The sequence below is a fragment of the Meles meles genome, chromosome 3 (assembly GCF_922984935.1).
Source record: "Meles meles chromosome 3, mMelMel3.1 paternal haplotype, whole genome shotgun sequence".
NCBI lineage: Eukaryota > Metazoa > Chordata > Mammalia > Carnivora > Mustelidae > Meles > Meles meles.
Window position 1 is genome coordinate 80,676,236 of NC_060068.1, and position 25,278 is coordinate 80,701,513.

At 43.4% G+C, this 25,278-nt stretch overlaps 1 protein-coding gene across 3 annotated transcripts in view; it reads right to left on the minus strand.

Annotated features, from left to right (window-relative positions):
* LOC123938601 (corticotropin releasing hormone binding protein) overlaps positions 1-24,396 on the minus strand; it is a 29,872-nt gene extending 5,476 nt beyond the window's left edge. For 2 of the 3 annotated variants that reach the window (XR_006817746.1, XR_006817747.1), the window contains exons 1-8: positions 23,494-24,396; positions 23,002-23,095; positions 22,611-22,768; positions 20,837-21,047; positions 18,988-19,136; positions 14,473-14,590; positions 9,304-9,405; positions 7,120-7,171 (exon numbers count right to left, since the gene is read on the minus strand). Coding sequence is in view for 1 of the 3 variants with exons in the window: in XM_046000128.1 (XP_045856084.1) it covers positions 11,277-11,434; positions 14,473-14,590; positions 18,988-19,136; positions 20,837-21,047; positions 22,611-22,768; positions 23,002-23,095; positions 23,494-23,574 (969 nt within the window). In the remaining 2 variants the exon portion in view is untranslated. Of the gene's footprint in view, positions 1-7,119; positions 7,172-9,303; positions 9,406-10,636; positions 11,435-14,472; positions 14,591-18,987; positions 19,137-20,836; positions 21,048-22,610; positions 22,769-23,001; positions 23,096-23,493 lie in introns of those variants that run through there. The other variant, XM_046000128.1, reaches the window with a different exon arrangement.
* Positions 24,397-25,278: the final 882 nt, after the last annotated feature.

Genomic DNA, 25,278 nt, shown 5'->3' on the forward strand with positions numbered 1-25,278 from the left:
CGGCGGCGAGCCTGCTTCCCTCTCTCTCTGCCTGCCTCTCTGTCTACTTGTGATCTCTATGTCAAATAAATAAATAAAATCTTTTAAAAAAAATTGCACATTGGTATCTCTTTTAAAAAATGTTAAATAAATAAATAAATAAATAAAAGCATGTGCTAGAGCAAAACTTTGGGTACCACTTCAATCAAAATCTACATACATAAAGCAGTGAAAAGAAGAATTCAGGTACTTTACAAAATGACTTCAAGGGGACTTGGCAGATGGATCAGGTTTGGGAGAATTAGTCTGTTTGGGCTGCTACAACAGAAATACCATAAGTTGGGTGGCTTATAAGCCATAAGCATTTATATCTCACAGCACAGGAGGCTGGGAACCCCAAGACCACAGCACCAGCAGATTCAGTATCTGGTGACAGCCATCTTCTCACTGTAACCTCATGTGGCAGGAGGGGCAAGAAGCTTTTTGAAGCACCTTTTATAATATTCAAGCACCTTTTATAATAAGGGCAGTAATCCCAATCACCTCCCAAAGGCCCCACCTCAAAGCACCATCACAGGGGGGATGAGGATTCAACATATGAATTCTGGGGGGCCACAAACCCCTCCATAGCAGAGGGGATTCCCTGAATTAATAGTTTTGTTCACCTACATTCATTTTTTAAAAGATTTTATTTATTTATTTGACAGAGAGACACACAGCAAGAGAGAGAACAGAAGCAGGAGTGGGAGAGAGAGAAGCAGGCTTCCTGCCGAGCAGGGAGCCCAATGTGGGGCTCGATCTCAACACCCTGGGATCAGGGTCTGAGCTGAAGACAGATGCTTAATTAACAACTGAGCCACCTGGGTGCCCCTCGCCTTCGTTCATTTAATAGAAGTAATCAGTTCCTTACAGCATCTTTAGGGACATCACTTTTTCAGATGGTAAATTTCAAGAGAACTACTTTTAAAAATCTGCAAAGTATCTGAGAATATTAATCTTTCAGAACGAGGAGAAACACAATGCCCAATATGCAGTGGCCCCCATCAGGTGTATGTCAGTGCATCTCGTTCTACCCTCCATACCTCTTGCTTCCAGAACTGATTTTCTCAGCTTGTCTGAGCTACTTTGAAACCCACCCACTGAGCTTTGTATTTTACTGCCTTTTCCTCGTTTTTTAAATTTACAACATTTTTTAAAAAATGAATCTTCAGGGGCGCCTGGGTGGCTCAGTGGTTTAAGCCGCTGCCTTCAGCTCAGGTCATGATCTCAGGGTCCTGGGATCGAGTCCCGCATTGGGCTCTCTGCTCGGCAGGGAGCCTGCTTCCCTCTCACTCTCTCTGCCTGCCTCTCTGCCTACTTGTGATCTCTGTCAAATAAATAAATAAAATTTTAAAAAAAAAAAATGAATCTTCAGGGGCATCTGGGTGGCTCAGGTCATGGTCTCAGGGTCATGACATTGACCAGATGTCAGGCTCCATGTGGAGTCCTCTTAAGATTCTCTCTCTTCCTCTCCCTCTGCCCCTACCGCCCTGCACATGAATGCTCCCTTTCTTAAAAAAAAATTTTTAATTAAATTTAAAAAATGAACCTTCTGAGTTTCTTCCCCCATAATGTTCTTCTCTTTTCTTATTATATTCATCCCAGATGTTTCTGCAATCCTGGATAAAGCACATTTCATTAGTGGCCTGAGGAAACACATTGTTCTTTCATGCATGAGGGAGTCCTTGCCAATTAAAGACACTGCTTTGAAAAAGTCTTCCAAATTGCGTTCATCGATAAGAAATGAAGGAAGCTAAAAGCTTTTCACTTAAGATTTGACAACAGCCAGAAAACTTTTGTTAATCATGACTGTTAAGTGATAACATTTAATTAGCATGGGTTATAATTAGAATATTGCCTGAAATTTACGTAGGCATAATCTTAAGCGTCTGTGTAACTGCTGCCTGCTCTTTCTACAGTTCCTCCTAATACTGGGACAATGACATCTCACACCATTTTTATTTTGGACTTCCTTTTCAGAGACAGTTTATTTGGGTGAGAACTGGGTTTTACTTTGGCCCTTGCCATCTTCAACATCTGCCTCTCAGGTAAGTGGACAGAAGTGATGTAGGGAAGGTGCTAATAAATCTGTTGGCATCCATTCCTCTGCCCTTTCGTGCTCCTGTACATGAAGGTCAGTTTGGTTGTGACTGGGAAGTCACTTGGGACTGTGTGGAGAAAGAAAAGACATAAACACCTCAGATCCTTCATTGGTAAATAGTGATTTAACAACAGCTTTGCTTATAGCACAATATGGCTTCAGTACAAGGGAAAGATTTTAAGAGAAAAACAAAATTAGTAGTATTTAGTGTGCTCTCCAGAAAAAATAGAACCAATAGATTCCCTCTTCCTCAGGGGACCTCCATCTTTTTTTTCTTAGGACCTTCAACTGATTGGAAGAGGCCCATCTAGATTATGGAGAGTAATCTGCTTTACTCAAAGTTTACTGATTTAAATGTTCATCTGATATAAAAAATACTTTCACAGCTACATCCTGACAAGAGTTTGACGAAATATCAGGGTATCCTGACTTAGCCAAGTTGACACAAAATATTAGCTGTCCCATTTGGCCACTCTGAGAACTGGAACTGGGAGTGATTTGTTACCCTCAGACAAATGCCCTAAAATCACTTTGAATGGTGTGAATCATGTTTTGTTTTTTTAAAAAATATTTTATTTATTTATTTGACAGAGAGAGACACAGTGAGAGAGGAAACACAAACAGGGGGAGTGGGTGGGAGAAGGAGAAGCAGGCTTCCTGCTGATCAGGGAGCCTGATGTGGGGCTCCATCTCGGGACCTTGGGATCATGACCTGAGCCAAAGGCTTAATAACTGAGCCACCCAGGCACTCCCCCAGAATGGTGTGTTCTGTTAAAGGAATAAGGACCAGAAGGCATAGAGTGTCAATGTCAATTGTCAATGTCCTGATACATAGGCAGAAACCCTCCAGGAAAGCAGTGTCTCATATTTTGTTCTAATAACAGTCTTTGGCATGGTCGTGCTGTAGAATGGTGGCCAAGCTTTGATGTCAGATCACTGCAGTCTGTGTCTTGGCTCTATCACTTTCTGTGTGATTTGAGGCAATTTACTTTTATATCTCTCTACTTCCGTTTCTCCATCTATAAAATGGAGATAGGTTTAAATGTTCTAACTCACAAGAAGTCTGTAGAACAGTGCAAGGTACATATTAAGTACTCAATAAATATTAGCTTTTACTAGTCCCTTAAATTAATAATAAAGCCAAACATTTTCTTAATGTTTCTCTTAGGGAGGTTTTGGTTTCTTTGTTTTGTTTTTAAGCCTGTGGCTTTATAGAAAGTGATACGTGCCTCACCCCTTCCTACCTTTACCCTGGGGTTGAGGTTTCAGGGTCTCTTAAAGGGCACTCAACGGAAGCAAGTTGTTTCTCACTAGGAAGGTGGGGGAGGGGAGGAAAGAATTGGAGAGGTTCCTGTTAATAAGTAAGAACAGAATGGGTGGAAGATTGGCTTTCACTGAGAAGATGGCAACCTTTATGAACCTTGCAAATAAAAAAAAATATTTTTTTATATATTTAAGTAATCTCTACACCCAACGTGGGGCTCAAACTCGCAACCCTGAAATCAAGAGTCGCATGTTTTTCCAACTGAGCCAGCAAGGCATTCCTGAACTGCCCCATTTGAATAAACTGATGAATATATACCATAGCAGGAAGATCATTCAAAGAAAAAAATGTATGTAATAATTTGATGTTACAAAAACAATCAGCGGGGCGCCTGGGTGGCTCAGTGGGTTAAAGCCTCTGTCTTCGGCTCAGGTCATGATCTCAGGGTCCTGGGATCGTGCCCTGCATCGGGTTCTCTGCTCCACAGGGAGCCTGCTTCCTCCTCTCTCTCTGCCTGCCTCTCTGCCTAGTTGTGATTTCTCTCTGTCAAATAAATAAAATATATTAAAAAAAAAAAACCAATCAGCTATTTTCCTTTTACCAAATATATACTCATCGCTTCATAGAGCCCCTCCTGGGGTGCCTGAACTTTCCATGTGGTCATTCAGGGATCCAGTATATGTATCCTATGGCTCTGTCTTCTTACATGGTCTCGGACTCCTCTGTTAAAACCTTGGGATCGTGGCTTCCCTTTATGGACTATCAGCCAGCTATTGGTTTCTTCAGTTCCTTTCTGGCTTTCCCAAGAGCCTTAATGGGGTATTCATGTGAGTCTGTCTCCTCTCAGTATCTCACACTCTTAATTCCACACAGCACACTCTCCTTTATTCAAAGTCTACCAGCCAATTCTCTGTCATGGTATAATGCTTAGCAACATCTTATATGGTCAAATTAATTACTTATTTGTAAGTTATTTCATTAACTAATTACCTACATGGTTTGAATCTTTTAAAGCAATAAAGAACTTATGAAATAATTGCTTAATTAAAAATACATACTAGGGGTACCTGGGGGGCTCAGTCAGTTAAGTGACCAACTCTTGATTTTGGCTCAGATCATGATACCAGGATCTTGAGACTAAGCCCCATACCAGGCTCTGTGCTGAGCATGGAGCCTACTTAAGATTCTCTCTCTTGGGGCACCTGGATGGCTCAGACATTAAGCATCTGCCTTTGGCAGGTCATGACCCCAGGGTCCTGGGATGGAGCCCCGCATTGGCCTTACTAAAGGATTCTCTCTCTCTTGTGTCCCTCCCTGCTCCCAGCCCCCACCCCCTGCTGTAGTACACTCTCTCTTTCTAAAAAAAAAAAAAAAAAACCCACAAACAAACATCCTAAAGAACAAAAGGAGAAGGATTTTAAGGGTGCAAATTTTGGTGAATATTCTCAGTCCCGTGGGTCTTTTGCTGTCCCTCAAATCATATCACATAGATAGCCATCACATGGGCTTGGGCTTTGACTGGTTTGATTATGTCAGAACCACTTATAACACAGGGCACATTTTCTTACACTTTGCAAATCCGGAGAGGAGAGAAAAGTCATCAGAGAGGAGTCCATCTTTACTAGGAAACCCCGGCATCTCAAAGCCCACTAGTCACAAAGATGGTGGTTCTCTCTAGCCCATCCCCTGTATGTCCTAGTATTGGCATTAAATCTTCCCCTTAAAGCTCAAAAACACTTCTCATTTTCAAGTTTTCAGCTGCAGAGGGATTGGTTACACTGTTGCTACCAAGCGCAAAGCCCAGAGTCCAATTTGGAGACCTTGATTTTCATGATGTTTTCAAACCCTTAAATCAAGCCTTCTTTCTTTTACCTGGATTTCCTCTTTCGCCTCTCTGCTTCTCTCTTTGCATAGTGTGTCTTAACACGAAGAAAAAAACATTTAAATGCAAAGAGATAAATGGATACAATCATTACAAACGACCCATTAGAACTGGAGCAGTAAGGGCCTATTTAGCCAGAGCAGCTCCATCCTGGCCCTGCCCCTCCCCCTTCAGGGAACTTACTTAAAAACAAGTCCCGGAACCCAGTCCCAGGTAACAAAGCCCAGATACAAGGGTGTGTCAGGCCAGGTGGAGGTATTCAATCAGTGGGGGCGCATACTGTTTCCTAGTTACCAAGGAGTATGCGCCCCGCCCTTTGGGTGCCTTTTGGGCGCTCATTCTGACCAAGGTGATAGGCTGGTTCAAATATCTACTATAGGGTAAATTGTAATTCAATTGGTCAGTTATGTGTGACCTAGCAGGACTGTGCAGCTTTCTCTGTGTTACAATCTCATTGGCCACCTGGGCGTGGCCAGGTCCAACCACATGGCCTTTGCCCTTAAAAGCTCGTCTGTAAGGCAGAGGGTCGTCGCCTCTTTGCAAGAGATGTCCCTGGCCGGTCAGTTTGATTCTTGATGCTTGGTGCGAAATAAAGCTTTGCTTGACCTTCACTTTGTATCAGTTTTGCTCCTTTGACCGTGGACCAGACAGAGCCGTTCAATCTGCTTATTTGAATGTACAAAGGCAGTCCTCTCTTCTGAAATACTATGCTGAACAGATAAGAGTGTTCTCAGATACAATTTCATGTGATTACCCTATAATAGGAGCTCCTAGCCACAGTTCTCTATCTGGTGATGTTAAGCACACAAACTTCCTACCAATAAGTCCTGTCCATCAAATCTTTATTTTTCTTTCACAAAGATTCTACTTTGCAGGCAAACTCTGGCAACATCGCCTACCTACTAAAATGACAAGAAAAGAAAATCTGAAATTGAGAGAGAAGAATCTGGAACAATCATTGTCACAAAATATTGTCCTGTGTCAATTGTATGTCAAAATGTATTTCCTCCCTTAGGAAAAACTACCTAACAGGCCAGAAAAAGTAGTAGTGAAAGGCAAAATTAAATAATTAAATACAAAAGCAGAAACATTAAGTTGCTATTATGGACTGATTTTTGCAGCTGAATTAACTCATGAATGTTTTTAACTAATACTGAAAAGAGGACGGCCCAGTTTGAGAAGACTGGTTTAAAAACTACTTTTATAGGACACCTGGGGGCACCTGGGTGGCTCAGTAGGTTAAGCGTCTGCTGTTGGCTCAGGTCATGACCTCAGGGTCCTGGGATCCAGCCCAGCATCAGGCTCTCTGCTCAGCCAGGAGCCTGCTTCCCTACCCACCCCCCAACCCCCCACCTGCCTCTCTGCCTACTTGTGATCTCTGTCTGTCAAATAAATAAATAAATAAAAATCTTTATAGGACACCTGGGTGAGGTCATGATCCCAGTGTCCTGGGTTCAAGCTCCTCATCAGGCTCCCCGCTCAGTGGGGAGTCTGCTTCTCCTTCTGTCCTTCCCCTCTGCTTGTGCTCTTTCTGTCTCTCAAATAAATATTTTTTAAAACTTACTTTTAAATTACTTTTATCCATTATTTATTACTGAGGCAGGGATTCTTATCCTGAAACCTTGGATGGGCTTTCAGGGTCCTGTGATTTCTCAGAAATTTGGGGGTGTTCTTAAGTATATTGGGCTCCCCTACCCCCCAGAAATAATCTATAGTTTCTGTCAAATATTCAAAGGGGTCTAATCTAAGAATCAGTGTTCTTAGAAGATTCTCTACAGCATATGGAAAAGTTGGATACAATGATTTCAGTTAAACATTGGTGTTAGTGAGATCAAAGATGTGCATCTGAGGTACCTTTCTCTGGAAGACAATGAGATCAGGCCTGTCTGGACAGTTGCAACAAAACCTGATGGGAAAATAAGAGAATAACTGAGAACTGGATTGAGGCAGGCCCTTGTATGAACTATGGTAACACTCAATGCTATACCCAAATCATCATCATCATCATCATCACCACTATCTTCTTAGTAACTAATGGCAATAAAAATTTACTTCTCGGGGCACCTGGGTGGCTCAGTGGGTTAAAGCCTCTGCCTTCGGCTCAGGTCATGATCCCAGGGTCCTGGGATTGAGCCCCACATTGGACTCTCTGCTCAGCAGGGAGCCTGCTTCCCCCTCTCTCTCTGTGTGCCTCTCTGGCTACCTGTGATCTCTGTCTGTCAAATAAATTAAATCTGTTTTAAAAAAAATTTAATTCTCATTCGCACGAAGTCCAATTCTCGATCAATAGGCAGCCTTCCATGTTGTCATTCAGGGATCTAGGATCTGCCTCCTATGGCTTTGTCTTCCTATATGGTCTTGGATTCCTCTGTCAAAACCTTGGTCTCTCGCCAGTAGGTAAGGGAGGAGAGAGAGGGCATGGAGGATCACAGGAGGATCGGACATTCTTCTACCCACATGCCTTTAGGCAAAATTCAGTCACGTAACCAGACCTAACTGTAAGGGAGGTTGGAAACTGTAGTCTGGCCATATATTTAGGGGGAGAAGAAACAACTTCTAGTGAACATGGTAGCGTTTCTGCCCTGTCCTCTTAAATTAAGCAACAGCACCATGACCAGGAAGAGGTTGGAGGTGAAGACAGGCTGCTTTAGATACTGGGAGAAAGCCCATTGTCACAGACAGACCAATGTATTCCACCAACAGTAAGCAGCAGAGGCAGGAGGTAGAAAAGTTTCCAGAGGATAGGACAGGCACGGTGGCAAAAAAACAAACTTAGGAGCAAAATGCTCAGAATGTCAGGCATGGAGGCAGGAGGAGTTTGGGGATCCAGGAGTCTGTAGCAGAGCCTGAATCACCTACTTAGTATTTGGGAAGACCTAGGGCTAGGAGTGGAGGATAAGGGTACAGCCAGATATCTCTACCTAGAGAGAGGGAACCCAGAGCAGCAAGGTTACATTACAGAGATGAGGGTCGCACAAAAAGGTAAAGACTCAGGACAGATTCCTTGTGATGTGACTCCACCATGACCAAAATGTTGGACAAGAGCTCTCTAAATTCCTCCTGCCCAAGGTCTGGAATGGCCCTAGAGATGTGCAGAGCCTACAGACAGGGGTCAACTAGCAGGAGGAGCACATGGGAACCTGTTCAGGCCTGACACGACCCACCCTCAGATGTTACCAGTAACTGCACACTCTGCTTCCCACTCACGGACGACTTCCCTAACGAACCCTGGCTTCCTCACAAACATCCTGGGATGAAAGAGGCCAATGAATCAGCACAAACCCTTCAGACAACAGAGCAAATGCCTTAGTAACAGTATGAGGTGGCCTACTTGCTGATAAGTAATACATAATAATTATTATTATATCTGTTAAATAAATAAATTTTTAAAAATCTTTATAGGACACTTGGGTGAGGTCATGATCCCAGCGTCCTGGGATCCAGTCCGACACATACAAGACATAATTCTTGGGCTTTCATATGTATTTAACCACAAGTTTGACCAAAATGTTTATTTGAAGGCTGTACCTTCATCACCTCAGTTTTATAGATTAAAAGCTGAGCAGTGAAGCTTATATTAACTTGCCCAAGTGAGTGGCAGAGGTCCAGTTCCAGACTCAATGACCTTGAACACTCTGCCTCCTCTTTTTCTTAGAAAGTCTAATTTGGCCAGAATTCCAGATAACATTTTACTCCCTTAGTGAAGGTGCCAGTGAGGACACACCAAGGAACACTCTTCAGAAATCCACCATTTGGTTTCCAGAGAACTGCCCCAAGACTAAATGTGGATATCCAAAGAATGTTCTTGGACAGATCACTGGAGTGGCTGTCCTCTTACAGAATATGTGTTCTGGTGCAGTAATAAGCTTCGAAGAAAAACATGTCCCTCACAAATGAATGACTGCAGACTGTCTGCATTAGAAGGGTCACTGTCCTCCCCACTTTAGTGCGGTGAGGTTGAGCAGCTTACATCATGTCCCTTAGGAACAGAAGCAGCAGCTTGTCCTAAGGTCCACGGTAAAAGACTCACCTCCTTACCTCAGACCATTTTCTGTACTCAGCTTGCAGGATCATGAGGGTTAAAAACCAGAAACTGCTGACAGTGATGTGACTGCATTCATTCTTAGGTTGCTAAAGGGACTGTGAGAAAGAAAAGGGTTCAACTTCACAGAATTTATTTGCTATGAAAGGAGAAATCCAGTGTCTTATATAACTAACCAGGAATTCTATCCATCCAGAAATTTATTCATTCATCCCAGCCTTTATCCTACCATGTATTCATCCATCCAACCATGCATCCATTCAGGCAATCATTGACTCATTCCAAAATATCTACTGAGTCAGTAATACAATACTGATTGTATTAAATCCTGGGTATTTTTAGCACCCTCCATCAGGAGCTTTCTTTCTCCTGGTTTTCAAATTGTGTGCACAAGCCCAGTGTAGGGAACTGCAGTACGTTTCATTATAAAAGGACCATTATATTACATATGTTTCAGGAATCATAATCAGGCCATTAATTGTGGTAGAGTTTGCAGCTTATACCCATTAATCCAAAGAAAAGAGTTCATGAGGGCTGTTTCCTTTTTTTGCTCGGGACCTCATTTTTGGCCCCAAGCTATCTGTCTCTTTGTTTGTTTGTTTATTTATTTATTTATTTTCAGCGTAACAGTATTCATTGTTTTTGCACCACACCCTGTGCTCCATGCAATACGTGCCCTCTCTATTACCCTCCACCTGGTTCCCCAACCTCCCACCCCCCCGCCCCTTCAAAACCCTCAGGTTGTTTTTCAGAGTCCACAGTCTCTCATGGTTCATCTCCCCTTCCAATTTCCCTCAACTCCCTTCTCCTCTCCATCTCCCCATGTCCTCCATGTTCTTTGTTATGCTCCACAAATAAGTGAAACCATATGATACTTGACTCTCTCTGCCAAGCTGTCTTTTATAGACCATGTGCTTAGTGTCCAGCCAAACATGGACATGTCTTAGTCAACAGTAAATTGGAAGTAAAGAAGTCTTCCAATTTCTGCAAATGTCTATGAGAGTGGTAAGTCCCTTCCTGTCCTTGTTGAGGAGTACACCCCACTGGTACAAAAACATGTATTCTCAGTTCTCTTGGAGGACAGTGGGAAGAGGATTTCTGCATCCTGCTGCCTAGACCAGCTAGTATTTTTTATGCATACACTACAAGTCTGCCCTGTGCTCTAAATAATTCTATTCCAGTGGCCCGAGTTCTACTGGCTGTAAGAAGTCTAGTGATTTAGCTCAGCATTTGCTTCTGCAGCATGTAAGAACATTATTTTCTGATGGTAGTAAATGAGGGGACTACTAAGGAAAACAAAGCACTATACCAACATTCTTACATATTTATTCACATTTGTATCTGTGGATGGAAACTTTTTCCATGCTACAAAGTTTTGTTAGAAACAAGATGTTACAAATCAATAGAGAATAGCTATAGTTATTGCCCATTATAAACACAGTAACAAACAGAAAATAAACTGAGGCAACTACTTTGGTATACACAGACATTCGATGGTTTTCTGCTCCAAGACTGATATGAACACCACCATTTTAATTCATTTCTGGCATTTTCCCTGGAGATACATTTTTTTTTTTCTTTTGAGATACAATTTCTTATTGGCCATTGCTTTGTGCTTCTCTTACCAGTTCAGGTTTGTAGCATACCAAGGAATTACAGAAAATTATTTTTCTACCAAAGGGGGGGCTAGTTGCCACCACGTGGTCATCCATATATATATATTTATATATCCATATATATATATGAAAAAAAAGCAAGGTACAAAAATTAACGCACATTTGTGCACACAGAGGGTGTCTGCGTGTGTGCACGTGTGTGTATGTGGTGTGTGTATGTGTCTAATGTGTGCTCAAGCCTGGGAATACTGACTGGTATGAAAGGCTTTTAACTAGCTAGTCATCAAAATCATATACAATAGCCATTAAGAACTCACTTAACTAGCAGCATGTAAATCACTGGGGTTGGTTACTCAAAGACTAGACAAACAGATTTCTTGGATACTGTTCCCACTTGGGTTTTCCAGTTCATATGGTTCCAGCTGGCGGTACTCAAAAGTCACACGATTTATGTGCTTTCCGCTGGACACCATGCGCACCACCGTGTTGTCACAGCCGATTTTCATTTGGGCTACAATTCATGAAAAAAGTAAAAGGTTCCCTGCAGGTTAGAAACCATATAAACCATTCTATCGACAAGATCACTTAAACACAAGGAAAGCTAGGGGATGTAGCTTCCTCTCACATACTCAAGCCATGCACCTGCCATCAGGTGAAATGTTCTGTTTTCATTTTTATTATAATATATAATTAATTGTAGAATACTGAAAGTGAAGTCAGGTTTTCTCATGTGCAAAAACATTTGTTAATCAAATAAAACTGGCTGGAAAGAGGAGTTAAGAAAATCACAGGGGGGATAAAAAACAGAAAATCATAAGCCCCAAATGGTGTCCTTTAGACCAGGGTATGAAACTGGGGCTTCATGCCTAATCTAGTTGTAATTTCAACATTCCCCCCCACCCCCAAAGGGAGCCTTAATCAGTCAGTCAGGAATTTTTCCATCCTGTCAATGAGTCAGCTACAGGGGCCCTCTGCATCCCACAAAAGGAAGATGAGGCAATCTGCATGACAAGACACCTTGTTTTTCCCCCTGAGGGAAAGTGGCCTTGTCTGGAACAATCTTTTTCTTTTGCCAAATTTCTTGCCCACCCCCCTCCCCTTCTATAAAAACCTTCCATTTGGTACAATGCCTTGGAGTTCCCTCTGCCTGCTAGAAGGAATGCTGCCCGATTCATGAATTGTTTAATACAGCCAGTGAGATCTTTAAAATCTATTCCGTTGAATTTTTGTTGTTCAACATAGGCAATAAGATGTCTCTGCACTTTTCATGTTCTCCTTCCTACCTGCAAGGCTTCCACAGTAAAGGCTGTGAAGAGAAGCCAGCTGTCTACTACTCTGCACCTCTGCTGTAGTTCAGGGCGGTCTCAGCAGGAACGGTACCGCCCTCTAGGGACAGGTTGGAAATTTGCAGGGGCAATTTTTGGTTGTCATCTGAGGATGCAAGTGGCATTTAGTGGGCAGGGATAGAGGATGGAGTGTACTGCTGGGTTTTGTGTCGACTAAAGAAATATCCCGTGCTTATTATTTTCTGAGCCTAGATAATAACCGTGTTTACATATAACCAAAAAAATCATTTGCATAGTTTAGGTAGACACTAATAAACTTATTTTTGTTCTATTGCTATTTGACAGAGAAAGACACAGCGAGAGAGGAAACACAAGAGGAGGAGTGGGAGAGGGAGAAGCAGGCTTCCCGCTGAGCAGGGGACTTGATCCCAGGACGGGGCTCAATCCCAGGACCCTGGGATCATGATCTGAGCCACCCAGGTGCCCCTCAAGCTGGTTCCAGAGGTAAGATTTATCTGCCCAACAATATTTTTTTCTGCTGTTTTAATTTTAATTTTGTCTGTCTTCCGCTCCCCAACCCCTTGTCTCTGCCAGGCCTGCATCCCGAGGAACACCAGCCTTACTATTGCATAACTGGTACTTCACAAACCTGCGCCTGGGTTCAGAGGAAGTAAAACAGCCAGATACTTACCTGAGGTAAAAGTCAATTCAGAGACATTATAAATATAAACCCTATAATTACTTTTATATAAGAACCTGGGAGTCTCGAGGGGCGCCTGGGTGGCTCAGTGGGTTAAGCCTCTGCCTTTGGCCCAGATCATGATCACAGGGTCCTGGGATCGAGCCCCACATCGGGCTCTCTGCTTAGCAGAGAGCCTGCTTCCCCTCTGTCTCTGCCTGCCTCTCTGCCTACTTGTGATCTTTCTCTCTATCAAATAAATAAATAAAATCTTAAAAAAAAAAAAAAAAAGAACCTGGGAGTCTAGGTTAAGCTTCTATGAGCAGGTCCAAATTTAATTTTCTTTAAATGATTTGGAAGGTTATTCTTTTCCTGTTCTCACTCTAAACTTCGACATATGTAATATGCTCCATTTCCTTTGTTAATGTGCGCCTGATTTACTTATTGTTTGACATAACTGCACCAAAATTCCTCTGCCTTCAGTTACCTAAATTTTAGGGCAAGAGTATTCTTCAGACCTTAATCTACACTTCTTATCCAGAGCAAACGCATCTTCTCGCAGGTACCCTCCACCATGGAAGGATCCAGTGCTTCAGAGAACACAGTAAGAGGCAAGACAAGCCACGTGTACTCACAGTTTAAGCCAGCAATTCCCAGCTCCCCTCACCCCACGTGACCATGAATCAATGGAAAATCTTCACTGATCCCCCACAAAGAATATCAGGGTCTGCTTGGCATGCTGTGTATGAAACTGGCCTTTCATTACCAGTGACCATTCTTCAGTTTCAGAATGTATTTCTGGTTTTTTTTTAATTTTTTAATTTTTTTAAATTTCTTTTCAGCATAACAGTATTCATTGTTTTTGCACCACACCCAGTGCTCCATGCAACACGTGCCCTCCTTAATACCCACCACCTGGTTCCCCCAACCTCCCACCCCCCGCCCCTTCAAAATCCTCAGGTTGTTTTTCAGAGTCTTGTATTTCTGTTTTTATAGTGGTCTTTCAGAGGCCGGCTCTGCCCTTAGACATTGGGGACATTCAGCAGTTCTGAGAATGTCTCATAAAGCATAACACTTTTGAATGTATGTACTATGAATAATACACACATATACATATATGGAAAAGTTATTTAGTTACCTATTGCTCCATTATTTTAAAAAGATATTGCTTTATTATTATACTCTTACTAATTGATGATACATCTATTTGAAGCATAGTTTTCAGTTAGTAAACTTGTTAGTCTCTAGAGGATGAAAGCAGGCACCTTTAAGAAGGTAGAAAGAGCACAGAACACAAAAATTGTCATTTTCATGGTTTTCTTAGGGCCAACTTTAAACACGCACCCATCTCTCTTCAGAGGTTCCTCTCCCAGCGTCAGGGATTTTGCTAATGTCTTCCCGATACCATACATATGCTCAAATATAAAAATCCTTACATTGGCCCAAGGTGCAAAATGCAAGTTTTTTGGGTGGAACTTGCCTTCCCATGTATAAAAAATCTGAGGTGTTCTATTTGAGGGAGTATTAAATTTTATTAAAGGAATCTTGACAGGCTCATAAATAATCATCAAAGAAACATCTCACCAGGGCCATGAAACGAATAGCAGAGGTCAGCCAAAGGCATCATCTTGGAGGGGTCCAGCCCAGGTCCTCCCAGCAGCTCCACAAAATCTCCTACTCCCCCACAACCTGCTGAGGGGTTCTAAGAGAATAAAGCAGCAGAGAAAGATATATTTCAACCAATTACAGAAGTCAAACCATTTCACCAGCCACACGTTGGTGAATTCCCTCAATCAGCCATTGCCATGTTGGCGGTGCCGTTTCATTGAACATCCGGGACTCCGGAAATGAAAAGACATCTCTAAGGAACAAAATCATAAGAACTACTCTTCTAAATGAGTTGAGTAATCACTTTCTTTAAATGTGTGTGCATTTAAAAAAAATATAATCTCAAGGACCGGAATGATGAAATGGGAATCTGTAAACTCCACATAAAATGAGTGAAAACTGAATCTGAAAATGCTTTACTTTTTAAATCATCTGCACATACATATGGAATTATTTGAATTTCTTAATACCTGCAGTCCATATTTATAAATAGGGCTTTCATACCAGTTCTTCCTTCAGCTCAGCTCTTTTCCTCTTCTTTAGAAAGGACTTTTCCTGCTCTTGGGACAATCTTTATCATTTCTACTAATGGGCATTTAGATTAGTTCTAAGAATATTAAACAAGGAAAAGAACCCTCCTTTGGAGGTCAAGGTAGGTCAAGCTACCAGTGTCTTTCTCCTCCCAACTAAAACAAATTTATTTCAAGCTACTCCAAACCAGAATGTATTCCAGGATGCAATCCACTGTAACTGTTTTCCACTTCCCTTCACCCTTTCCACAAGGCCTTGTCCGTGGCAATTCCTGCACTTCACTTCCCCACAAAAATAAAGCAGCCACTCTCAGAGGTTGCCCCTTGGGCCACCCATCTCCAGTGGTCAGGTCTGCTGGCCTCGTTGGCATAGTCCCCTGTGCCCACAGGGCCCACACTTACAAGGGCCCTGTGCTTGGCTTAAGGCTCTGCTGTCACCTGAAATTCCCAATAACTCTAAAATAAGGGCCCACACATTTTCATCTTGCACTGTCCCGCAAAATAACAGTTGGTTTTGCCTGTGATCCTCTTCTTCGCTGAGACATACTATTGAGAGATCTAGTGCAGAGTGGCAAGGTGCACAGAAGTGAACCAGGTAGACCCTGCCATGTAGGGAATAACATCTAAAAATAGAAAATGTGGGGCAACTGGGTGGCTCAGTTGCTTGAGCGACTGCCTTGGCTCAGCTCATGATCCTGGAGTCCCAGAATCAAGTCCCATATTAAGTCCTGCATCGGGCTCCCTGCTCGGCAGGGGGTCTGCTTCTCCCTCTGACATTCCCCCTCTCGGGTTTGCTCTCTCTCATTCTCTCTCTCTCTATCAAATAAATAAATAAAATCTTTTTAAAAAATAAAATAGAAAATGTTAGGGACGCTTGGATGGCTCAGTCCATTAAGCTTCTGCCTTCGGCTCAGGGTTCTGGGATCAATTCCCATATCAGAGGCTGCTCCTCCCTTTCCCTCTGGCCCACCCCCTGCTTGTGCTCTCTCTTGCTCTCTCTTGCTATCTCTCTCAAATAAACAAAATATTTTAAAAATAAAATAGAACATGTTAAACACACACACATGCATAAACACACACATTCAAACATCTGGAAGACACTGAAATGCAACTAGTATGGGACAACAAATTAGGAAGTAATATAATACCAACTGTTTGGCTAATACAAGGAAGGAGGCGGGGACATATATTTATTAAGTACCCACTATATCCTGGTTCCTATGCTTAGATGCTCTACACATAATTTCATTCAATAATGAAACAGAGGCTTAATTAGCCCTCCTGTGTACAGAGCTTATTTTCTTGTATGTAGAGTTGAATGAGAGATGAAGGGGAAAAAATCTTAATTGTCTTTCCCTTCAGGAGAGGATGTCCAGGGGGAACATCCCTTAAGACTAAACTTTCCACTTGGTTCTTCAGGTTCTAAATTTCAGTATGAGGTGGTGAAGGGGAAAGGCAGACCCCAGAGGGAGAAATGAGAAGTAAGGAAGTTGGGAAGAAGTAGGAGCTAAAATGAGGGGAACGGAGCAGAAACAAAGAAGTTGGACACACCTGTTCCTTGACGTTCAGTGACTATCCTCTGCTCTTCCCAAACCTCTCAGCTGTCTTAGGAATGAGAAGTACTACACTACTTTGCTGTGTTCAGCTCCTCGGCAGTGAGCCTCTGGATTTCTCTGTTGAGGTTCTGACTACCTGGACTAAGCCACTACTTTCTCTTGCCTAAACTGTGACAACGGCCCTCCCTGCACCACTCTGGCCCCCACAGCCCATTTACCAGCCAGAATGGCCTTTAGGTAATCCTCTCCCTCCCTCCGTGGACTTCATTAATTAATGTGGTCACAAGATCAGCAATTCCCGACCACCTTCACTGGACCTGAGCATAATCAAATGGATTATGTCACTTTCCTGCCTACACCCCTTCAGTGGTTTCCCACTGCACTTAGAATAAACCCAGACTCCTTCATATGCCCTGCTGGGCTCTCCAGACCCTGGCTCTGCCCTTCTCCTTGATGCTGTCCAATATCCCCCCGCTCCACCTTTCTTTCTATTTCTGGGACCCAGCAAGCCCATTCCTCCGAGTCTCTGCATTACTGTCCCCTGTGTTCCAGGCTTTTCCAGTGACTGCTGGGTCCTTCCTGCCTATCACTCACATTTCACCCTAAACGTCTCCTTCTCAGAGGTTTTCTTCCCTGACCACCTTACCTTGAGGAGCTCCCCGCCCCTCTCTCTACTCCCTTGTGGAAAGCAGCCTCATTTTCTGTTGGGCACTCATCACTATTCTGAATGCATTACACTTCTGCTTATCTCAACCCACAAGAATGCAGGGTCTGTGTGAGCAGGAGTGTACTGCTCCTTGCTTATTTCCAGCATCTAGAATAGTGCCTTGAACACAGGAAGACCTCAAAAACTATTTTGTAAAAGAATAGATGCCTAGAACACTGCAGACTTCAACAGGTTTTCAAGCGGAAACACCAAGATGACTCCTCACAGCCAAGAACAACTGAAGTGCAGATCTCCCAACCTGGGATTGTGCTTGCCATCTTCTGAGGTATACGTCAGGACAGGCATACAATCTCAGGCCAAGAGGGCTATGCCAGGGGCGCCTGGGTGGCTCAGTGGGTTAAGCCTCTGCCTTCAGCTCACGTCATGATCTCTGGGTCCTGGGATCAAGCCCCGCATCGGGCTCTCTGTTCAGCGGGAGCCTGCTTCCCCCTCCCTCTCTGCCTGCCTCTCTGCCTACTTGTGATGTCTTTCTTTCTATCAAATAAATAAATAAAATCTTAAAAAAAAAAAAAAAGAGGGCTATGCCAAAGACAACTGCTTATTCTGGTGTTTATCAAAGGATGATTTTCTTCCACTAAGGCCCAACCAAAAAAAAAAAAAAAATAGGCACTGACCCATGAAATTAGGGCTTATTGGAAATTAGATATACACCTTTTTTCACAAACAGTGGTCCTGTTTGTTTGGTTTTCACTGAAATCTGCCTGATTAGGAACAATGACTGTCTTTGATGTCAGCAAATACATGAGCTATCTTAACCTAGGAATATGGGAAAGTGAAAGGAAATGAGAATGACTCAGAGCGAAGAAGCCAGCAATGCTCTCCCCTGCCCCCCAAAATGTGGTTAAGCTCAGCATTAATTGTAAAGTCCATACAGAAGTTCATGGAAATACAGATTGATGGAGATTCTCAACTAATATTTTCATACAAAATATATTTAATTAAATATGATGTTAAAAAAAGGGACATCTGGGTGGCTCAGTTGGTTAAGCATCTGCCTTTTTGGCTCAGGTCATGATCCCGGGGTCCTGGGATCCAGGTCCGCATGGGGCTCCTTACTCAGTGGGGAGCCTGTTTCTCCCTCTGCCTGCTGTGCCCCTGCTTGTGCTCATTCTCTTTCTCCCCCTCACCACCCTGACAAATAAATAAATAAATAAAATCTTTTAAAAAAAGTTTAAAAAAATCTTCAAAACTTTACTGTATTTTGTAATATAAAAAATCCAATTTTGTATTTTATGCTACACTTAGCATCCCTTCATCACACAGTTCTGTCACTGAGATACTTCCTTCATGTGATAAAAAATTCCAATAATCTGAAAAACAGCTGTGTCGATGACTCACACTAGGTTCTGCTAAGAGAGAATTTTTGTAAAAGAGGCAAGTACAAGAGAGTTCAATTGTAATTATATGCCACAACTTTCCTAACTGAAAACATTTCTTACATCACAAGAGAAGTAGTCAAGTAATCAGAAGGGGCACCTGAGCACTCGACATGCAGCGTAAGGGAAATAGAAGGGGGCTTTCATCAAAGCAGCCAGGGCAAAGCGCACGAGGGCCTGATAGTCAACAGAAGGATATGTTCTTGCACTTTGCTAATGTCTGTGTTTGCCCTGAATGCTTCCTCCTCCTCTGATAAAGCTGTGGCCTTAGTAAATGACTGGGAAGTAAGAAAGCAACTTACCTTGAACTGCAGACCATGTAAGTGTCCCAGGGTGAGATCTGATATTTTGATGACCACGGGATAAATTATGGAGAAGCTGCAGTTTCGATGCAAATGTGGGACGACCAGGGTAAACCTTCCACTGGGGGTCTGGGAGATCGCATTGCAGGCTTTGTGGAAAAACAAAATCACATTTTCACTATTTGGTATGCTGGGTGTTCATAGGAGTTTATCCTATCCTTATTCTATGCTCCTATTCATGGTCTAGGGCCCTTGTGGCCTGGACAAGAATAAGTATCACAAGGGCAGTTTGGAGTCGGGAAGGAGTCGAAGGGATAAAATTCACCAGGGAGGTATGGACATTGTTGGAAGGTCCTGGGTGGCAAGGGGGCTTCTGATCCCAGTCTCAAGGAGTTACCTTGTTTACAGCAATAAATTAATAACCAGATATAAATTAATAATCAGTCAAACAACACTAGCTAGTAGAAGTTCTAGAAACACTTCATTAACAAGTGTCCAAATTTGAGCTGTAAATCTGAAAGAATAAAAACTCAAAGGTGAGGCCAGAAATCAAACCCTGCCTGCCTGAAACCTACATTCACTGAACTTGGAACCGTAGTGATATTTTTAAAATAATGAAGTCAATAAATTAAAAAATAGCTACAAAATAGGCTGAGAAAAATAGAAAGCAAGTTTATGTCTGAATAAATAGTTCCTGGGTGTTAAGTGATAAATTGACTAAAAGGCAAAATATTTTTAAAGGTAAAATATTAGTGTTTAACTTTATCATAAGACTTTCTGATTTGTTTTGTATCTCAAATATAGACTTATAATACATTTATTCTCTTAACTACGAAACTAGAAGTATCAGAGTTTTGCCGATCCTGGGCCAAAGATTTCTAATTGATCAGAATAGGTCAGAATTCTTCCTTCCTATGTTTAATTTACACTTAATTTTAAATTTAAATTAAATTAAATTTAAATTTAAATTACATTTAATTCCAAAAGGAACTGAAATCTCTTAATGATTCTAGAAGATTTCTGATTTCTAACCATACAAATATAGAAGAAACATTTCATGTTGTTTTCTAGGGTTATTCTGCTCCAGTCCTCAAAAATGGACTTTTGGAGTCTTCTTCCTTAAAAAATAAAAATTGGAAGGTAAGTCAATACCTTATTCTTTGGCAGACTAGACCCTTTTCTTCCACCATTTGAAGTGTTAATACAATCGTATGCAGCCAAAAATGAGCAATTTTTTTCTTTTCCCGATTTAAAAAAATATAAGCAGGTGAATGAACTCATTTTGACTAGAATAACATGTTTTAGTCCTGGACTGTTCAGCTTTATAGCAACTATGTGGGTATCCAACAGAAATGAAATAAGTTAGAGTGGTGGGTTCAGAATTAGAAAGCAATGTAGAAGTCCTTCAGTCCAACCCTCTGCTTAGGACATGAAATCTGTCTATCACATCCCAGATAAAGCCTTTGCCTAAATATCTCTAAGATGGCAACTTCAGATCTGATTCCTCAAGCTAATCCCAGATTAATGGAATGACTCAGAGTTGGTCACTGAATCCATTATAGCGCCTCCGAAGATCAGAAAAGGACTAAAGAAAAAAAAATAAAATTTTACTTCTAAAAATCAATATCCTACCTAGCCTGGGAAATAAATTAAAAACTGTGAATTAATTTTCAGAGTAATGAATAGGAGATATCCTTTAGGTCATTTCTAATGGTAAAAGAATGTCCATTCAGATCATTCCTCACTTCAGATTTCTTAAGGCCGGTGCCGTCACACTACCTTTGAAAAGCAGACCTGACACTCCATCCAAGTCCTGCCTTCCCACTGGGAAGAGAGGGGGTCCACTTACGAAAGAGGTTGGGATCTGTCTTTATGCTGAAGGTGAATCCGTTTCCAGGTTCATGAACCCGGAAGAAGATCATGGCCACATTCTGGGAAGATCTGATGCTCCTTCGACTTAGACCACTGTCACAGAAATCTATGTACCGCTCAGTTGTGGGGAGAGGATGATCCTGGGAGCTGGGGAACTTCTCCCCCTTGAGAATCCAGCCATCAAATACCTTCCGACAAAAAACACAGACATAGGTGATCTTTTCCATCAACTCCTGAAATCACAGCTGTGTTAAAAAGGGGGGGGGGGGTAGTTCCCTAGCAAGGAGTCTTCCGTAGTAAGTGGGTGACTGACAGCCTGCACTCCCCTGCCCCCTTGCTTTCCATCTATACATATATTCTGACCATGAAGGTGGTCTCCAATCATTACTAATAATGATTTTTTTCTTCATAAACCTTAAAGAATCCTAAGTAAGTAAACTTTACTATACTCTATGTTATAATTTCAGCCTCCTTGGTAAATGAAACTATAAACAATATACATTTTTGGGGTGCCTGGGTGGCTCGGTGGGTTAAAGCCTCTGCCTTTGGCTCAGGTCGTGATCCCAGGGTCCTGGGATCGAGCCCCACATTGGGCTCCCTGCTCAGCGGGGAGCCTGCTTCCTCCTCTCTCTCTGTCTGCCTCTCTGCCTACTTGTGATCTCTATCTGTCAAATAAATAAATAAAATAAAAAAGCTAAAAAAAAAACCAAAAAAACCCAATATACATTTTTATCTTAGTCACGTTTTCCACACATCCCATCTTCAGAAGAATTCCACACAAGCATAATTTGAGTTTCAGCTAGTCTCTGCCTTCTCCATCTCGATATATTAACAAAATATCTCAAAACTAGCACAAGGAGAAAAAAAAAAAAAAAAAACTGGAGCAGCAACTTTACCTACTTGCCAAAGGCTGTAATGTGCCCATTTCCCTCATTTTGTAACACTTATTTCATATTAAACTATGAAGAACTACTTCAACACTCAGACAGCAATGACTTCTTTTCCTTCACTTTTCCTTCACTTTGGCTAAAGTTTGCGATTAGATAAAAGGTCAGAGTCTACTGACAATACTCCCCCAAAGCACCACAGGTCTCCTCCAACTAAGAGTCCAACCGAGTTCACATTAGCAAAATCACCAGCTACAAATGGCTTCACGACCCAGACGTCCTCTAATGAGCTTGCCAGATTCCAAAATAATTCCACCTGGGAGGTTCTAATCATGACCATCGTAATGGGACTGAGTAGCTGACAGGTCAGTCTCACGGAGACCAACGAGGGCTGGGGATGGGGTGAGGTTAGGGGACTCGCCCTCGCCTCCCAACGGCCTCAGACCCCCTCCCAGCCTCCGTCCCAGCCGCCAGGGACCTCCTGCTTCCAAACCGGGTCACCCTGGCACTGAGGACGACCTCCGCGAGCCCGGAATGCCCCGCACAGACGCGGGCGGTACTTGTAAGCTGGGCTGGCCCTCCAAGTGGCCCCAAGCTGCAGGGCGGGCAGTTTGTATCAGTTTTCATCTCACACAGGGCGTCACGCCGCCAGTTCAAGGCTTTGGGAGCGCGGGCTCCCGGGAGCGCACGGAGGGAAATTTAAAGCCCTGCGACTGGCAAGGCGGGAGACCCTCGGGTGCGGGGCGAGGTTCGCTCCGCTTGGCCGTCCGGGAGACGCCTCTGCCACTCCGGAACGAGCTCCCCGCCCTGCACCCCGCGCTGGGCACCTTATCCCCTGCGGCGGGGGCGGGCGGGTAGCCTCACCTTCAGGAAGTCGCCGCCCTGACAGTCGATGGAGACCAGGTCGTAGTGGATGGTGATGAACTCCTCGGGCTCCGCGATGAGGAAGGCGGCGCAGTGCAGCTGCGGCCGGTCGGCGGTGAAGGTGAACTGGCCCGGGAGGCTCAGCATGTCCAGGCACCCTGCAGAGGGGGTCAGGGGGGCGGGGGCTGCAGCCCCCGAGGCGCCGGCCCCGGGCTGCCCGTCTCACGTGCCCGGTTCCCGGGTCTGCAGCGCCCAGCGCCAGCGGGACCCCGAGATGGGACTCGCACTCCACCCCAGCCCGGGCAATGCCCGGAGCCTCCTGCCCGGGCGCAGAGCCCAAGCTCGCCACCTCCCCGCTGCCCGCGGACGCGCGCCGGCAGCCCCGACTCACGCAGAGCGCGGCGGTACAGAGGCTCCCCCGCCAGCTCCCGCTTCAGGTTGGCGCCGAAGAGCAGGAAAGGGTCGTGGTCCGTCGCTTCCCGCAGCTGGCAAAGAAAATGAGTCAGTCGGGAGAAGTTCAAGAGGTGGGAAAGGGGACTGGCAGCGGGGCCCTCGGTCTGCCCCGCAGCAAAGAGAATAAAGTGGCGGGATCAACGTCTCCTGCGTCCAAAGAAGAAAAGATCTTAGCTCCTTTCCATCAGACCAGGACATTCCCAGGAGCCAAGAGGCAGGGAGGAAGACTAGCCAAGGGGAAACCAGGAGAAGGAAGGGGCAAAAGAAAGGGGAGAAAGAGCTAATCCCGACAAACGCAGCTTATCCACCCCCCCCCCCCCAAGGCTGGACGGACGGACACACACACACACACACACACACACACACACACACACACACACACACACACACACACACACGATGTGATGGGGTCAGTCTGGAGATATCTCACCTCTAGGTACCGGTTCTCCCCTCTTAGAGCCATCAGGAAGATCAGAACGAAGTGATACTGAAGTTTGAAAGAAGGAGACATGCTGGCCTGGCTTCTGCAGCTGGTCTGCTTGGCTCTGAAGGTCTCAGGCTTTGCTTGCCACACCGTCTTCACCCAGGCTGAGAACTAGAAGCTGGTATGGCCCCTTTGCTGGGTCTCTTTTATAGAGCAGTGAGGAGGGGGGGCTCTCTGCCCCTTAACTGATCTGAGCTCAGTAACCATGGGTTACCCTGTCTCAGTGACAAAGTGCGTGCTGATGACGAGGGTCCCCCTCTCAGCCACAAATTTTCAGAGTGGTCCAGCATTATTCACCAAGAATGATTTCAGACACTTACAACTTATTGAACTAAACTGTGGGAGCGAGAATGAGGTAAGGCTAGAGAATAAAGGAGGGCATTTTGCTGGATCTGCCAAATGCTGAATTATCTCTTTCTGTGGATATTTAGGGAATTCTCGGTGTTGCAAAGCAAAGTGACAAAGTTAAACACGTGCATAAAATAGCCAAACACTTATCACTATATCATGCAGACTTGTCACAGAAGCTTGGATGGATTCATGCTGGAAACTACCAGAGAATATAGTATTCATGCAATTGTTCATGTCTCTCAGGAAGAAACATGAGGTGTTTTTAGTCCCAAACAGAAGCTGAAGTCTGATTTTGCAGAAGATGGTAATAACGCAGCTCAAGCTTTCTTTCTGTCCCTTTGTCTTTTATGCTGGTCCTGTTCCTTATAAGCATTTCCCTAATGGAAAGCTAACTCAGGCATCTATAGATTTTAGATGGATTTTAGCCAAGTTTTATCATTTAGCCCCAATGTATACATGGTAGGACACACTCCTGGGCCGGCTAACTGCGGCCATGACCTCGGCATCCATCCGAACCAGTGAGGGATGAAGTCATTCTATTTCACACCTTCAAATACTTAGATTATTTTAATACTCTGGTAGAAAGAACTGCCCAGAAGCTTTATTATAATTGCTTATCAGAAAATGTATAAGGCTAAACAAATGACTTAGAGATCCAGAAATAAGTATCTTTGGTGATTGGACAGAAGACTGTTGCTTCCCGTTTATGTCAAATTTTGTGGGAAATATTGGGGATGCTAAAATTTTGGTTTTCCTGTTTATATGCTAAGCAAGACAACTACAAATTCTAAAAACATCATGTTGTTTTACCTTTCTCTGCCTGGTAGAAAATACTACCCTTAGCTTTTGTTGTCATTAAAATTAGTACAAATAATGGGAACATAATACAAGTTTTCACTCAAGGAAATGGTTTATTTTTAGTTTGTAAATACTCAAAATTAAGCAGTGATTTACCTAGTGGTGTTGGAATTTGATGTTTTCATATTTAAGACTATCTGAGCTCTAAAGGGGCTGCCTCTTAGTTGTTTAACTGGGAGGCCTTCCTACCATACTCCAATTTTGGGAACAGTCCTCAAGACCGCAGAAAGCCTGAAGGGGAAAGATACCCAAAGGTCATGAAACCTGGGAACCATGTTCTTTTCCCCATTTTGGGACTGCTTAGATGTCTGAATTTCAGAAATGGTATAAAGAAATCTTAGAGGAATGAAACAGACAAATAAAAGGTTTAAGACCAGCTTCCTTGGCCTCAAACATGCCAGGCCATCTTCAGGTCTCCCTCCCTCACTGAGCTTCCTCAGTGTTCCTCAGGCAACACTCATCCCACATGCCATGGGCCCATTTGCCTTTTCTGTCAACCTAGCTGTGGCGTTGGCCTGCTCC